Raw genomic sequence first — 15,785 nt, forward strand, 5'->3', positions numbered from 1 at the left:
CCTTAGTGGTTCTAGCAGAGTTCTGACTCCATGGCTGTTCTGCCTCTCAAGGGATAAGCCACACATGCTGCTAAAATACTTTCATCAAAGCCATACCCTCCCTCTTTTTACTTGCAAGTTAACAGATTTGTCACTGGCAAATGGCTCTGTTGTGTCTACTGTGAATGGTAGCTACTGGTGCAGTTCTTTTTACAAATAAGTTACTAATGTTTAAACTTTACCAGATCAAATCTACCAGATTTTAAATGTGTAACTGCTCGCAAATTTAATTTTTGGTCATATTCAAATTAGTTTTTATATTTTTTTTGTTATCAACCTCATACAACAATTTTTCTAGTTTATCAACACATACATTTTTAAAAATGATACCTTTACCTAGCAAATGCTAATTTGGTCATTTTGAAAGTCAATTTTCATATTTTAAGAATTCAAACTTGTCTTAGCAGAGTAAACAATAAGCTAAGTTACTAAAATATTTAAAAGATAAATACCTTGATCATAAATCTCAAACTCCATATTTTAAACACACTTATTTTTTTAGAGAGGCATGGAACAGGCCAAGGATAGGAATAAAATGTTTTCACCTTTGACTTATATCCTAAACAGTTTTAAATAATTTTAATATCCAAAACAGGATATTTTAACAAATTATTTAAATTAGAAATTTTCATATTATCTAATTTGTTAATGTTGTATACATTACATATTTTTTCATAGTATAAAAGATACCATAGTAAAAACAGTTGTTATCAGTTATTTCACAAAATGTAAGTGCCTTGAGTGATAGATAAACTGAAAATGGTCTATAAAACTGAAATGGTTATTTCATAATATTGCAGCTCTTACTAGTGAGTATCAAAGTTCATGTGTTGCAAACCGTGTGTATACTATCAATCGTGCAATATTTAAAAAAATTTTAGAGTTTTGAAAACTCTAGTAGAGTCAAAGGAAGTTTATATAATAATACTTATTTTAAGAAACAAATTAAGGATATATTCCTATCTATGGCCAATAGGTACCAACTCTAGTGGGCTGAATTGGGAAGGAGAAAAGAGTCTCATAATTGATTAGCAAGGTCTTCCAGAGACATCTTATGGGAAATGATCTCTGGAATGTCTGGTCTTTGCCGTTCCAGTCTTAGGGTTAGTTTATGTCCTGGGTTAGTATATTTTCAGCTAAATAGCTTTACTTATACTCATATTGTACAACTGCAGGTATTCAGACTAATATTAGAAATTGAAATAATTTTTAACTATCAGATTAAATTTTATGCAGTGGTATGCAGAAATTACAAGAAAGGTAAGAGAGGACGATTGCAATTGCATTTAAAAGTATACTTTTAGAGTCAAATTTTGAGAGAGAATGGGTTTTCTGCTTTTTCCCTGTTAAATTTAATTTACCATATTATCTTTCCCCTTTTTATTCTCATTAATTGAGATTGTCATTTTTGTACAGTTAGTTATAATAGGTACATATCTTATATTAGCTATATAATTATATCTTATATAACATATAATTTTAGCTTCTTATTAACTCTGAAAAGGGATGTAGAAAGATTATCTTTAATCTTTTTGATAATGGGCTGGATAAAATCCAGTTACTTCTGTCATTGGTCTCCAGGGTGTTAGACAAAGTATCAGAAGCGTATTTGTTTACTTTTATCTGAACTTTATTTTACAAATAGGTAATGAACTGAAAGAATATATACCTAGCAAAACCAAAATGTGAAGGATGTTTTCCCCTGTGTAAATGCAGTGGAACATGAATTATTATTAAACAGAATTTTTGTAAATCAGGTCATGTTAAATGTGCTCGGGGAGTTTGGCACTTAAGGGAGCCCTGTAAGATACTTTTTGTATAGCAAGGAATCTTTTAATTTATTTGTAAAATTGTTTAATTTGGTCACCTTTCATTTAAATAATTGCAAGAATATTAATAGTGTAAGCAGCACATCCAAATGTCTAATCTCTAAAATATTCATAGTTGGTATTGGAATCTCTCAAAAGCAGCTCCTAATCACTCCTATTTAGACATGTAATCATCAGTATTGAGCACCTACCAAATACTGGCACAGAAAGGCATACAGAAGAATGAACAGATAGTCCTTGTAACAGGTGAAAAGTGCCAAGAATATACAAAATAAGACAAGGTAAAACATTCTACAATTAAGTGCTAAAATTGTAAGAGTCAAGCAGTAAATGTTCTGGGTGTCTAAAGAGGGGAAATGGTGAGACCAGGAAAAGGTATGGCCTTTGTCCTTGAGTTGAGGCACAGGTGGGATTTGGGCAGAAGAGAATGATGGGCTCTAGGTCATAGGGCAGTAATGTGAGTCAACGCCTAAGGGCGTGAACATACAAAGCTGGGCGCAAGACTGAGAAGCAGACTTTAGGAGCAGAGCGTGCACTCCTGAATGCCCAGCCTTGACCTGCTACTGAGTGTCAGGCCTTGCTCAGACCAGTCACTTTCAGTAACACATGTAAATGGGTTCTCTGTAAATCAGGTCATGTTAAATGTGCTGGAGGTATTAGAAAGGGATGAAAATGTCCCCATGTCGGTGCTGCACACATATTTGTGTCAGAAAAGTGTTTGACTGAAATCTGCAGAAAACCCTGTTGCCTTTATGCATGAGACATACATACACTAGAAAATTAATTATGGTTTATCTGACATTCAAAATTAATAGGGTGTTCTGTGTTTTTATTTGCTAAATCTGGCCACTATAGGAGGGAGGTCAGCATAGAAAGCAGACCTGTCCCTATCCCTACCCACAGAGCTTATTCTCCCTGGTTGTGAAACTACTGTCTTCAAAAGCAATAAGTACATGTGTTCAAATAACCTGGAGGCCTCTTTTCAGATGAGAAGATTCTTCTTGGTCCTCTTTCCATGAGATTCACCACCCTCACCTATCCTTCAGGTGGGTGGGTGTAGAAAACACTGCTGTGCATTTGGACTTGCTATGAAGATTCCACATTTTAGACGAGGGTTAGGCTAGGCTTAAAAATCTCACTAGACCATTTACTAGCTATGTGACCTTGCTTAGGTCTCTGTTTCCCCATCTGTAAAATTGGCATAAAATAATGTACTGTCTATTATTGTGAGTTTACTTGGCATGCTGCTTAGCATGTAAATAATCAATGTTGTTGTTATATAATGATACTTTCTTAAAATGTACCATATTAGTTGCTTACATACTACTTAGCATCTGTTAGAGTTGATTATGTGTTCTCTGCTCTGGCTATTTTGTTAAAAAAGAAAAAATTATTGAGACCTGTACTGGGAGAATCCTTATGTCACAGAATACTATCAGCCTGTCTTCTGCTGTTATTTTTAGGTATTTACTCGAGAATGCATGAGCCACTATCTAAGAGTGTTTAACTTCCTTTGGCGGGCTAAGCGAATGGAATATATCCTCACTGACATACGGAAGGGGCATATGTGTAATGCGAAGCTCCTGAGAAATATGCCAGGTAACCCCCATCTGAAGGCAGTCAGGTGAACTGTGTGTCCCACCTGGTGCATGCATACCAGCAACTTCACCCTCTGTGTTGTGTCCAGCAGTTTAGCAAAAATGAAAGTTGTCTTAAAAGTAATTGAACTGAAAAGTGATTTATTATTGTGCTTTTGGATTGGGCTTTTGTGATAAGGTTCATTTGTAATTTTGCTTATCTTGACCTCAGTGCAAATCAGAAAAACAACAACATTGAGTCAAGTTAGATTATTTTTAGACCATGAAATTTATTTTAGAATCCCATTTGTTTTTCACTGTAGTATTCATATGTGTACTTTGATTTAAGAATAATTACTTTTAAGGAAAGAAGGTTGTTTAATAAATTACTGGCTCATTTAACACTCACTTAGTGTTTTAATTAAGTCTATTTGTGTAATGTTTTGTTTTGATTCATAAATCAGAAGATGGACATATTTTATAATATTATTTTGCAGTTAAAAGCTATAGTAAAAATTCTCATCTCAGATAGTCAAAGTTGATTTTAATGTTATAAATATTGAATGATTTCAATTATGAATAATTTTGAAATCTTTATATTGAATTTGAATTTGGTCAAAGCCGTTGAAAAAAATATTTCAACAAGTATGTCTTTAAAGAAGAACCAAACTGTTATATTCTTAATCTTTTAGTTGGTGAAAGTAATTATTTAAAAAGAAGCAGTTGTTTGAAGGAAGGCAGATGTGACCTCTGCTTGCTTCCTAGGTCAAGGCTGGTCCTGGAGCAGCTCCAAAGCTCCAGGATAATGGCACCCCAGAAGCCTGGGGTCTAGAGGGCACCTGTCCATGTGCTGACACATGGAATCGACAGTTTTTACCGAGTGTCTGTGTTTTCTCTGTTCCCAGCAGGTCTTTTCCAGTGGATCATGATACTCATGCTCTTGGCCTAGCTTCCTCTGGACTCATTTTATAGAAAATTAATCATAGGGATCCTCTGAAATAGCTGAGAAGGAAGTGAGGGGAACATTTTCTTTTAAATGCTGTAATGGTTGTGCACAGTAAATATTGCCTTCAGCAGCCACTTTCTAGTAAATGTGGAGTGACTGGCACGTGGGTGCCTCTTGAAAGGAGGCAGAGGAGGAATCAGTTGAGGAGAGAACCTCGCACTGTCTCCTGGCTCTGCATCTCAGGAGCCTCTCTCGTGATGTGTCACAGGATTACCCACGTATTCCCTGGGTGTGCACACGCCAGTTACTCAGTTTACCTGCAGTGCTCCTTCTCTGCCTTCTTTTTAATACTGTTGAGTAGAGCGGTTCTTAGCTGTCACTTCTCTGTGCCAGCATCTTTCTTCTTGTCTGATTTAGATCAATCCCATATGAAGCAAATACTTTGTCATTGCATCACTCTTCTCCTTCAAAATAAGCATTTGTATTATGTTTAGCCCTGGGAAATCTAAGCTCTATAACAATTTTAAATATTAGCTGGTTCTGATACATTTTTCTGATTTGAATATCAGCTTAGCAACATCTATATAAATTTGCTTTTCTCTTGTATTGAGTAATCAGCTATGAGTTTTGTTTTCTTTCAAAGATAACTAATACATTTGATCAATTTTCTATGTATGGGAAAATATATTTTATCTTTTATAAAATTCATAACTTTAATTTTACTTGATACTATTATATAGAGTTTAGTTTCAGCTTCTTTCACTAATCCTTTTTCCTTAATAAAACTTCTAGACTGGCCAGGGTGACTCAGTTTGTTTGAGCATTGTCCTGTGCACCAAAAGGTTGCTGGTTCAATTCCTGGTTAGGGCACACACCTGGGTTGTGGGTTTTATCTCCAGTCGGGGAGTGTACGGAAGGCAACAGATTCATGTTTCTCTCGTATGTGATGTTTCTCTCCCTCTCCCCCAACCCCCACCCCAACTCCCCTTCCTCCTATCTAAAAATCAGTAAAAAACAACTTCTAAAATGTTTTTAATAGTATAATATTTTCTTTTGGGTTGAATGTGTAGTCCTTTTATTTAAACTTTTTCCCCACTAATATAAATAATGCCATTAGCTTTTTTTTTTTGTAAGTGTATATTTATATAAGCCTCTGAATATTTCTTTAGAATAAATAAATTGGAAATGGAATTGCAGGGTTAACAGTATGAATTTTAGTTTTACTTTATATCTGCTAATACTTAGTGTTTCTATTTTAACTTTATTGGTACGTATTGTCTGTTTACATTCAGGAAAGTTATAACAATTGAATTTACTTCCCCATAAGCACAGCTCTCCTTGCTTGAAAGTTGTCTGCATAGCTATTTTTGTGACTAACATTGGATTATTATATTCAAACAAATTATCACTTTGATAGGTGAAAATGGAAGTTCATTTTAATTTTTAAAATGCCTTTAAAATTATTGATCAGTGTAAATACTTCTCTTTCTCCTCCCCTCCCCTCCCTTTCCCGTTCCCCTTCTCCTCTTTCTCTTGTCATTTGTGTTTCTTGAGGAAAATTGTGTGTTTTTTTGTCCTTGTTTCTGTTGGGGTATAATGTTCTTACCTTTAGTTTATAAGGAAGTGTCTTAAAGTTGTTAGTGGCCAGGCAAGTTAATGCACGGAAATCAGCCAGGTAGTTAGGCTTGTTAATGCAGTAAATTTAGGAATGTCCCGCCAACCATAAATCTGAGGCAAAAATATAAAAAGATTCTGTAAAGTGCTTCTGTAAACATTTTTTGGAATTCTACACGTATGCACAGTGTGTGTAGGTGGTTTGATCATATGTACAGTATCAGTAATCATCACCCTAGGAATCATTTTAATAATGTTCATCAACATAAATGGGTTGGAGTAAATAGTTAACCTTGAAAATGATGTGCTTAGGACAGGAGTTTTTGATAATAGTCTACCCAGATGTTTATACCCATCCTTCTATATAATAAAAGCCTAATATGCTAAGTGTCCGGTCGTCCGGTGACTGTTCAACCAATCAAAGCGTAATATGCTAACGATATGCTAAGGCTGCTCAACCGCTCACTATGCCATGCACTGACCACCGTGGGGCAGACAGTCGCCTGGTTGACCAGTCGCTATGACGTGCACTGACCACCAGGAGACAGACGCTCTGTCTGGTAGGTTAGCTTGCTGCTGGGGTCCGGGTGATCAGGACTGAGCGTGATGGGCTGGACACACCCTGGAGCCCTACCTCCCCGACTGGCCAACCTCCCACGTCCCTCCCCAGCCGGCCCCGATCAGGACTGGGTGAGACAGGGCTGGACACGCCCTGAAGTCCTCCCCTGGTCCCTCCCTGGCCCGATCGTGCATCGGTGGGTTCCCACGGCCTGGCCTGCGCCCTTTCACAATCCAGAACCCCTCAGGGGATGTCAGAGAGCCAGTTTCAGCCTGATCCCGCAGGCCACTCCCCTCGGGAAGGTGCCAGATGCAGGGCTCATAGCTGGCGAATGCTGCAGCAGCAGTGTGAGCTTCTCCCAATCAATTGGGACTGATTGGGCGTGAGCCCACGGCAGGTGCAGTGGGGCTGGGATGAGCAGGAGCGGCAGGTAGGAGCTGCAGGTGGCATTGGACTGCAGGTACTCATGCACAAATTCGTGAACTAGGCTTCTAGTTTTTATATATTTGCCATTCAACTGAACAAAAAAAAATTGTTGATACTAAAATAGTTTAAAGATTTTTTTCCAGTGGTATGGAATTTTCTTTTTGGCTAGATTCAGTTAATCTAAAAAGTATCTCTATTAATGGCAACTAAACTTGTATTTCAAATAACAACAAAATGAAGTAGACGAATGTAGGTGAGTGAGTTTATATTCTTTCTCAATCTTCTATATCGGGAGGGAGTAAATGGAGGATCCCTTTTCCAAAAGAGTGGTATTAAAATAATCTCTTTTTGTGGTCCTTGTTAGAAATAAAATTGCACATGGTAGGGGCAAGAGAGATGGTCAACTCCCTTATAGGTGACGTGTTGCCATGGGAGTGTTATGGCATTTTGTTAGTTTAATTGACAGCTATTTTCCTTTCTTGGTAGTTAATATAATAATGACGTATTTTACACTTGACAGTGTTCCAGACTTAGTGAAATAGCTTAAAGATGAACAGACATTTTTCTCTTTAAAAATTTATTTTTGTATGTGTGGATGAGCAAGTAGTCCTGACTAATGATACATTTATAAGAAGTTCTCTCTGCTGTACATTAAGCTGAGTGCTTGGTTTGTCAGCACAGATGCTGGGCTGCATTGTCCGGCTCAGTCCCCACAACACCAGCATCAGGCTGTGATCTCAGTCTGTGACCTCAGGCTGATTTTCTCATCTTCTGCCTCACTTTCCTCATTTGGGTTATAAGGATTAAATCTGTGTAAAGTACTTAGGCCAGTGCTGCCTCGGGCGAGCACCCTGTGTTCAGTCGTTGAAACGTGCCTGATGATACAGTGGACTGATGATGTCTGCAGGAGGACCTTAACCAGGATTAGAGATAGTGAACACAAGAGCTGTGGAGAATCCTGGGTCTTACCAAGTCCTTTGAATCCTTAGCCTTGAGAAATAAATCAGATTGGTAATTTGATGAAGTCACTTTTTAAAATATGGTAGTATCAGTTATAAGTATATTTTGAAGGAGGTGATTATAAAATTGTGAAGAAAATGATTAGGGTATTTTAAAACAAGAAACATTTATAGTTTTTAACAACACTCAACTCTGTTTATGGTGCATCTCCACATGAGCAGGTGCTTCTCACTGAAGATGCCAAAACCACATGGTCAAGTCCTTGAAGAGCCATTTTTGTTTTTAAATCAAAGTTGAAGTTCTTTCAACAACCTTTAGAGGGCAGTAAAGAATTACAAATGAATCCAATACCTCTTAAATAAACTAGAGAATGATCATTCTGGATTTTGTATATACAACTGTCTACTGTTAAGTTAGCCTAGTGGGAGATATATTGTATTTATGTACTGTATTTATTGGACTCAGTGCATATGTTGCTTTGTTTTTGGGAGTCTTAGAATTATATAGTTCTTTGTGAGTCAACTATAAAAACACAAGTACTTATAGTTTAACTTTGTTTTAAATGTATTTTCAAGATGCTGGGCAAAGAGATTCAAGGTGTGTTTCAGGTATGAGTTGTTAAGTTGTAATTGTTAGGAATTAAGGGACCAAATTATACTTTGTGAATTTAATCTTATGAATAGGGTTCAGAGTCAGTGAGAAATTTTGAAATACAGCGTATATAGTGTTTGATTGATTACTCACATGAGGAAGGGAAAGAATTGTAGTGCTACAGGGATTTTAGATTTTTATTATGTGGACTATTTTATCAGATTTCTTTTCAACAGGCAGTATCCTGAGAGCAGCAGCCATAGGTCTACTCATTCTCAGAGGTTTTCTTTTAAGAGAGTGCCATCAAGATGCATTTTAGACACAAGAAAAGATGATTTTTCAAGAAAGAAAACATATTATTTGGTAGTATTTTAAGACTATAAAAGAAAAGAACACATATTTTAACATTGTTGTTAAATTTGCCTTGGTCATGGAAACCTTTTGAAAGGATATGAATTTAAATAGTCATCTATTTAAATAGAAGAATGCAGGCTATCTGCTTTAATTTTGAGGATCTAAGTCCCTCACTCAGTAAGTAACATTAAGGGCCTACTTTGTGCCCCTCTCCTTGGTACCCAGTGATGGATATGACAAACACAAGGTGCCTGTGGTCAACAGGTTTATTGCCCTTAGGGCAAGATGCACACTTAAACAAGAGCTTACAATACACTGTGATAAGTTGTTTGACATGGAAAGACCAGATGCTGTAGGAATACAAAAAGACACTGGCACACAAAAACTGGTTGCTGAAGAGTTTTGTTTGTTTAAAGGGCAGTTTTAAGTGTTGATGGGAAGAAGGAAATAGAGGTTGATGAATCCTAGAGTGAAAGGAAGAGGGCATTTAGGGCACAGGTGGGTCTGGGTTAGCTTTGGAGCTGTGCTGCTGCCGAAGTGAGTGTGTGGGCTCCATGGCCAGAGGTGGGGGAGGGGGGTTCCCACCTGGTGGCTGCTTTTCTACATGACTAGGAGGGGGAGTGGAGAGAAGGAGGTGGATCAAAGCGTTCAGGATACTGAGGGCTAAACAGCTGCTTTAGAGTAAGGGAAAATAATGGATTTCTCCACATCATGGAGGATTACCTGAGATCAGATGCCATGAATTTTAGGTTGACACCAACATTACATGGTGATTGTTTTTGTAAATATTTTTGTTTTATGGTCATTCAGTTGCATTTTCATTTCCAAATGTGGGTGACTTTAAAGATTCTAGAAGATTAATCAGTAGTGGAGAAATTGTACACTCAAGTAAATCAGAGATTATCAACAGAATTAATGAGTTAATCACTACATGTCTACTTATCAAACTGTCTTAATGCCAGAAAAAAATATTTCTGGTTTGCAAAGGAGCTCAAAAATGAAATGTGAAAAATGTTAGCAAAAATGTACAACCTGCTACTAAAAACCAATGCATTAAATATCTAAGTACTGCAGGTTTGATTGTCGGTGTGACTCCAGTGAAAAAACTCCAGAGGAGACCCCAAGAAATACAGACTAAAAGAAACAATAAAAACTTGAATATTCCTGGAATTGAGCTCCTTTTATTATGCATAGAAAATTCATTTGGAGCTAGATGGTGAAAAGTAGCCATGAAAAAAATATTTTATGCTTCTGTAGTAAATAAAGGGTCCCCAGAGCTAGCAATGAGAGTAGTCTAGTTAATACTTTCATAAGAAATCTACAAGAGTATATGAAGAAATTACAGCTTTGTCGGTGATGTTAAATTTTCTCTGGGAGAAAAATGTCAAGGCGGATAAGCATAAACTACAGTATTCAGAAGGCTGGAAAACAAGTTGACGGTGTTCACAGTGAATATGTGCAAAGCAATGCATTTTAGGAAATATTTAGGGTGCACTAGAGGGTAGATTCAGAGACATTGGCTATCACAGTGAGACCTGAGTGTCATTATGTTTGATTTATGAAGACATTACTCAATTTGTTTGCCTCTGAAAAAGTCCACCAGAATTCTGTGATAAAGTGAAGAGCATTAAAAAAAAAAAACTTCCATAAATGATACCTAGATTTATATAACTTTGTGTCACTAAAAAGAAATCACCCTAGAAAGGTCTTGCGGACCAGTATGTGTTATGCACACCTGCACGCATGTTGAATGTTTACATATAACAGACAGTGTTCCAGGTAAGGCTGCCTGGCTCCAGGGGGGAAGATCCAGTCTGTCATCCCAGCTCAGGGTTAAAACCCAAAATAGAAATGGTAGTCACCATTGAAATGGCAGTAAATGGTAGTTACTTCCCTGAGAAGCTTATTTAAACCGTAATACGGATGAATACCACTTAAAACAGCATTTTATTATGCTCTTTATATTGAAAAGTAATTTTGGTTAAATAGGCTATGAGTATTAGACTAGAAATCTTAGCCCCACTTGATAGTTTCAGTGAAAAATAAAGTACATTCTTCATTCTAGGCTTACAAATGAAATGTGAAACTTATACTCTGTTCTTTAGAAGAATATTTGCCATATTCAAAGAGTACGGATTCCTAATGGTTTGGAAGAGATCAGGTGTATTTGGAGCACGTGATGATCTTCTGAGGTTGCTGTGCTGTTTCTTCATTGGCCAAATAGTACATGTTAGACCAGGCCAGCAAAATCCCCAGTGCCACTTAATTCTGGAGTATTTTGTAAAAGTATATATTGTGACTGTTATTTTTTCACACCTATTTATATATTTTACTTCCACATTACTGTCTGAAGAAGGGACAAGAATGATTTTTCAAATAACTGCATACAGCAACAAATTATTTATCCAGGTAGCTGATTAAAGGCATTTGGAGTTGTAACAAGAATATGTCAAGTCTGACCCTATTTAAATCTCTATGTAGTCCGTCCTCTGAGGGCCCCATCTCTGATTGAATCCTCATTTACAATAGTGTCCCATCATACTTGGGTAGTTTTTGAGCAAAAATTAAAAGTGCAAGCAGAGAACGGCTGCTCCATGGTGACCTTCAAGCCTTTTGATGGTTTTATAATCTCATAAAGAATAGAAGCAGAGTCGGCTCCCTCCAAGGTTCATGTTTCTCTCAGGTGACAAGGTCACATTCGGGTCCTTAAGGAAATGTCACTTTTGTCTCCAAATAGCTAGGGAATAGTAAATGTTTCATGCACAATAGGGAGACTAATTGTAAAGAAGCCATAAAATTGAGCCTGCATTTATTCAAGATATTGCATTATTATAAGATAAAAATTATTTATTCAATTTTCAAATACAATTATTTTGTTTTATGTCATACTTTATTAGCTACTTATATTCTGTAAAATAATATAGTGCTACTTGAATAGATAGCTAAATCCTTTTTTTAGCTTGAATGGCACAGAAATTGATTATGAAAGGGTTGTTTCTTTTTTAATGGGTGAGGAGTTAAAGCTAGTGATTTTTTTTTTAGATATATTGTAGATACACAGGAGGGAGAGCATGGGTTGATTTTCAGTGCTTTTCCCTGTGGTGTCTAATATCAGTTCTCTTGACTCTTGCAGAGTTCTCTGGCGTGCTGCATCACTGTCACATTCTGGCATCTGAGATGGTCCATTTCATTCATCAGATGCAGTATTACATTACATTTGAGGTACATTTGAGTCATTCGTTGATTTTAGTTTAAATAGGTCATATCTTATGACTTTGCATGGTGTTATTTATGGAAGATACTATACTAGGAAGAACACAATCTTACCCTAAGTTTCATATCATTTCCTAGGTGCTTGAATGTTCTTGGGATGAACTTTGGAACAAAGTGCAGCAGGCCCAAGATTTGGACCACATCATTGCAGCCCATGAGGTGTTCTTGGATACCATCATCTCCCGGTGTCTGCTGGACACTGACTCTAGAGTAAGGCTGATGTGTGGTTTAGAAACAAGAAACAGAAAAGATCATAGTCTCCTTTTCTTGAGTTAATGGAGAATCTTAGAAGTTGCCTGATGCCCACAGTAGTGATTAAGACAATCTTATTAATAGTTAAATGTTCATGGTGCACTGTTTGTAAATACAATTGGAACAATAGTGCTGAAACAAGAATGCGCTCTAAAGAGGATGTGAAGATGGCAAAGAATGTAATAATGTCCATTCATTTCCTAGGTGTAATAATATCCTCTTGTAGTTGTTCAAAAGAGAAAAACTAATCATGAGTGATGGCTTTGATGTGTGGAGGGTTACTATCTGAACAAAGTAAACCCAGTAATGCATGCGAAAACAAAACAAACAGTAACCTGCCTGAAAGTCCAGAAGAATGGTGTGAGAAAGCGCAGGGCCCTCCAGGCTCCATGCTCATTTTCTTGTTTTAAAATATTTTTATTGATTTCAGATAGGAAGGGAGAGGGAGAGAGAGAGAGAGAGAGAGAGAGAGAGAGAGAAATAGCAATGATGAGAGAGAATCATTGATTGGCTGCCTCCTGCATGCCTTACACTAGGGTTTGAGCCCGCAACCTGGGCATGTACCCTTACTGGGAATTGAAGTGTGACCTTCTGGTTCATGGGTTGATGCTCAACCATTGAGCCACACTGGCCAGGCAGAATGCCATTCTTTACTTTGATCTTTTATCCATTTTTCCCCATTATTTTCTAGATCCTCTTAAGTCTTATTTTATTCAACAAAAAAGTTTTGTTCCTTTCCACAGGGTGTGCCTCCTGCTGTTCTTTCTTGCCTTAGGGCATTAGCTTAGGTTGCTAGGAGCACCAGTGGGACTCCTTGTCTTATTGCCAACATTAAAGAGATGTTTTATCGATTCACTATTGACAGTGAAGTTTGCCAAGACATCTGATAGGACCTTTATCAAATCAAGGTCCCAGTTTGTTTCAATGCTTTATATAAATCAGTGGTTGTTAAATTTAAAAATATATATATTTTTATTGATTTCAGAGAGGAAAGGAGAGGGGAGGAGAGATAGAAACATCAATGATGAGAGAATCATTAACTGGCTGCCTCCTGCATGACCCCTCCTTGGGATTGAGCCCACAGCCTGAGCATGTGCCCTTGACCGGAATCGAACCTGGGACCCTTCAGTCCACAGTCCAGCATTCTATCCACTGAGCCAAACCAGCTAGGGCAAGTGGTTGTTAAATTTTAACGCACAATTTTTTCTCACTGACAATTGAAATTATCTTTTTCCTCCTCAAATTATTACTAATGGTTTTTAAAAAAATCTGAGATGGCCAAGGATAAAGTTGTTTCTCTTTAGTTGTGGCACATGGTGTCGTCAGTCCAGGAAAGAGCTCTCATGTTTGGTTCCCCCTGACCCTTTTGCACCATTGGCGCCCATGTCAGTATGTTTTCTGTATAACTTTGCGCACATACATATCTACTAGAGGCCCAGTGCATGAAAATTTATGCACTTAGTGGTGGGGGGGGGTCCCTCTGTCCGACTAACGGCTTAGTCCAGTGGGCCTAAGCCGTCAGTCAGATATCCTTAGCACTGCCTTGGAGGCGGAAGAGGCTCCTGCCACCATCACTGCACTCGCCAGCCATGAGCCCAGCTCAGGGCTTCTGGCTGAGCGGTGCTCCCCCTGTAGGAGTGCAATGACCCCAGGGGGCAGCTCCTGTATTGAGCGTCTGCCCCCTGGTGGTCAGTGCATGTCATAGCGGTCGTTCTGCTGTTCGATTGGTTTGCATATTACCCTTTTATTATATAGGATACTAATAAAAGGGTACTATGCTAATTAGATCAGGAGACCTTCTGGACAAAGCCATGGTGGCAGGGATGAGGAGAGACGGTTAGGCTGGCGGGGGTGGGCAGTTGGGGGTAAGCATGCTGGCGGGGGGGCCAGTTGGGGCCAGTTGGGAGCAGGCTGGCGGGGGTGGGCAGTTAGGGGCGTGTAGGACAGCAGGGGGGGCAGTTGGGGGTAAGCATGCTGGCAGGGGGGGTCAGTTGGGGGCAATCAGGCTGGCGGGGGGGCAGTTGGGGTGAGCAGGCCGGCGGGGGGATGGGGTGGGGCAATGGGGGCGAGCAGGCCATCAGGCAGAGTGGTTAGGGCCGATCAGGCAGGCAGGCAGGCAGGTGAGCAAGTTGGAGCCAGTGGTCCCAGATTGTGATAGGGATGTCCGACTGTCGGTTTAGGTCCGATCCCTGTGGGATATCCCAGGCAGTCGGACATCCCCTGAGAGGTCCCAGATTGGAGAGGGTGCAGGCTGGGCTGAGGGACACCTTCTTCCCCCCCACCATGCATGAATTTCATGCACCGGGCCACTAGTGTATATATAATTTTGCATGGATATAGTGTTTATTTACAAAAATGATTTTGTGCTGTAGGTCTCATTCTGTTTACTTCTTCCTGTGCTGCCCTAGGAGAAAGAATAACTAAAGTATGGTAGCTGTATACTGAAGACCACTACAACACAGGCAGTGAGCTAGAGAAATGTACTGTGGCATTGATATGTTTCAACACATTTAGAGTCCCCCCTCCCCTTGCCAGTGGGCAACCACCTTTTCATTCCTGGTATAAAATATGATACCATTTTTTATAAAAACCTTGCTGAATTAAAAATATATATTTTATTAAGAATTTCCTTTCTTATAGTCTCGGTGTGTGGTTTTGCTATGAATCACCAAACCAAAAAAACAAAACCCCTTGAAGTACTTTCCCTTCCTTTCCTTTCTGAACTGTAGGATAGTCCAGCTCCTGACTCAACCACTTACTAGTAGTTTTGACACTTGGGGTAGCGCTTCAAGTTTGTAAGGTTTTTGTGAGGAATGGAGGTAATTTGCATAGAGAGCTTGGGGTATGTCATACTGGTGTTGCTATGGTGATACAGAATTACTATGGGATTTTGCCAGGACCTGGTATAGTGTTGCTGCATTGTAGATGTTCAGTAAATGTTTGAAAATGAATGAATGAACAACTAATGAGAATTTTGAGAATGTGAGTTGGTATCTTGTTTTATAGTATCTTATTACTAATTATCAATATTTTCTTTGGAAAACTTAGTATGTTGGGGCTGTATTCATAAAAAAAATGTCATCTCTTTAGGCACTTTTAAACCAGCTTAGAGCCGTGTTTGATCAAATCATTGAACTTCAGAATACTCAGGATGCGATATACAGAGCTGCCCTGGAAGAGCTGCAGAGACGGTTACAGTTTGAAGAGAAAAAGAAGCAGCGTGAAGCTGAGGTATGGTTTTTATGCTAGTGGATTTATCAGTTTAAATAATGAACTAATTGCCATTATAATAAATACAACAAATAGTTTTCATGCTGAAATGTTCCTAAAACTGAGACTGTGCTCACATCCACATTTGGAGTCCT

At 38.5% G+C, this 15,785-nt stretch overlaps 1 protein-coding gene across 1 annotated transcript in view; it reads left to right on the top strand.

The window, feature by feature from the left end:
• The window catches only part of TUBGCP3 (tubulin gamma complex component 3), a 94,900-nt gene that overhangs the window by 63,333 nt on the left and 15,782 nt on the right, over positions 1-15,785 (top strand). The window contains exons 17-20 of the mRNA XM_079778615.1: positions 3,332-3,467; positions 12,029-12,117; positions 12,247-12,378; positions 15,511-15,651. Of these exons, the coding sequence (XP_079634741.1) occupies positions 3,332-3,467; positions 12,029-12,117; positions 12,247-12,378; positions 15,511-15,651 (498 nt within the window). The remainder of the gene's footprint in view (positions 1-3,331; positions 3,468-12,028; positions 12,118-12,246; positions 12,379-15,510; positions 15,652-15,785) is intronic.

This window comes from Cnephaeus nilssonii (assembly GCF_951640355.1).
Source record: "Cnephaeus nilssonii genome assembly, chromosome: 8".
Taxonomy (NCBI): Eukaryota; Metazoa; Chordata; class Mammalia; order Chiroptera; family Vespertilionidae; genus Cnephaeus; species Cnephaeus nilssonii.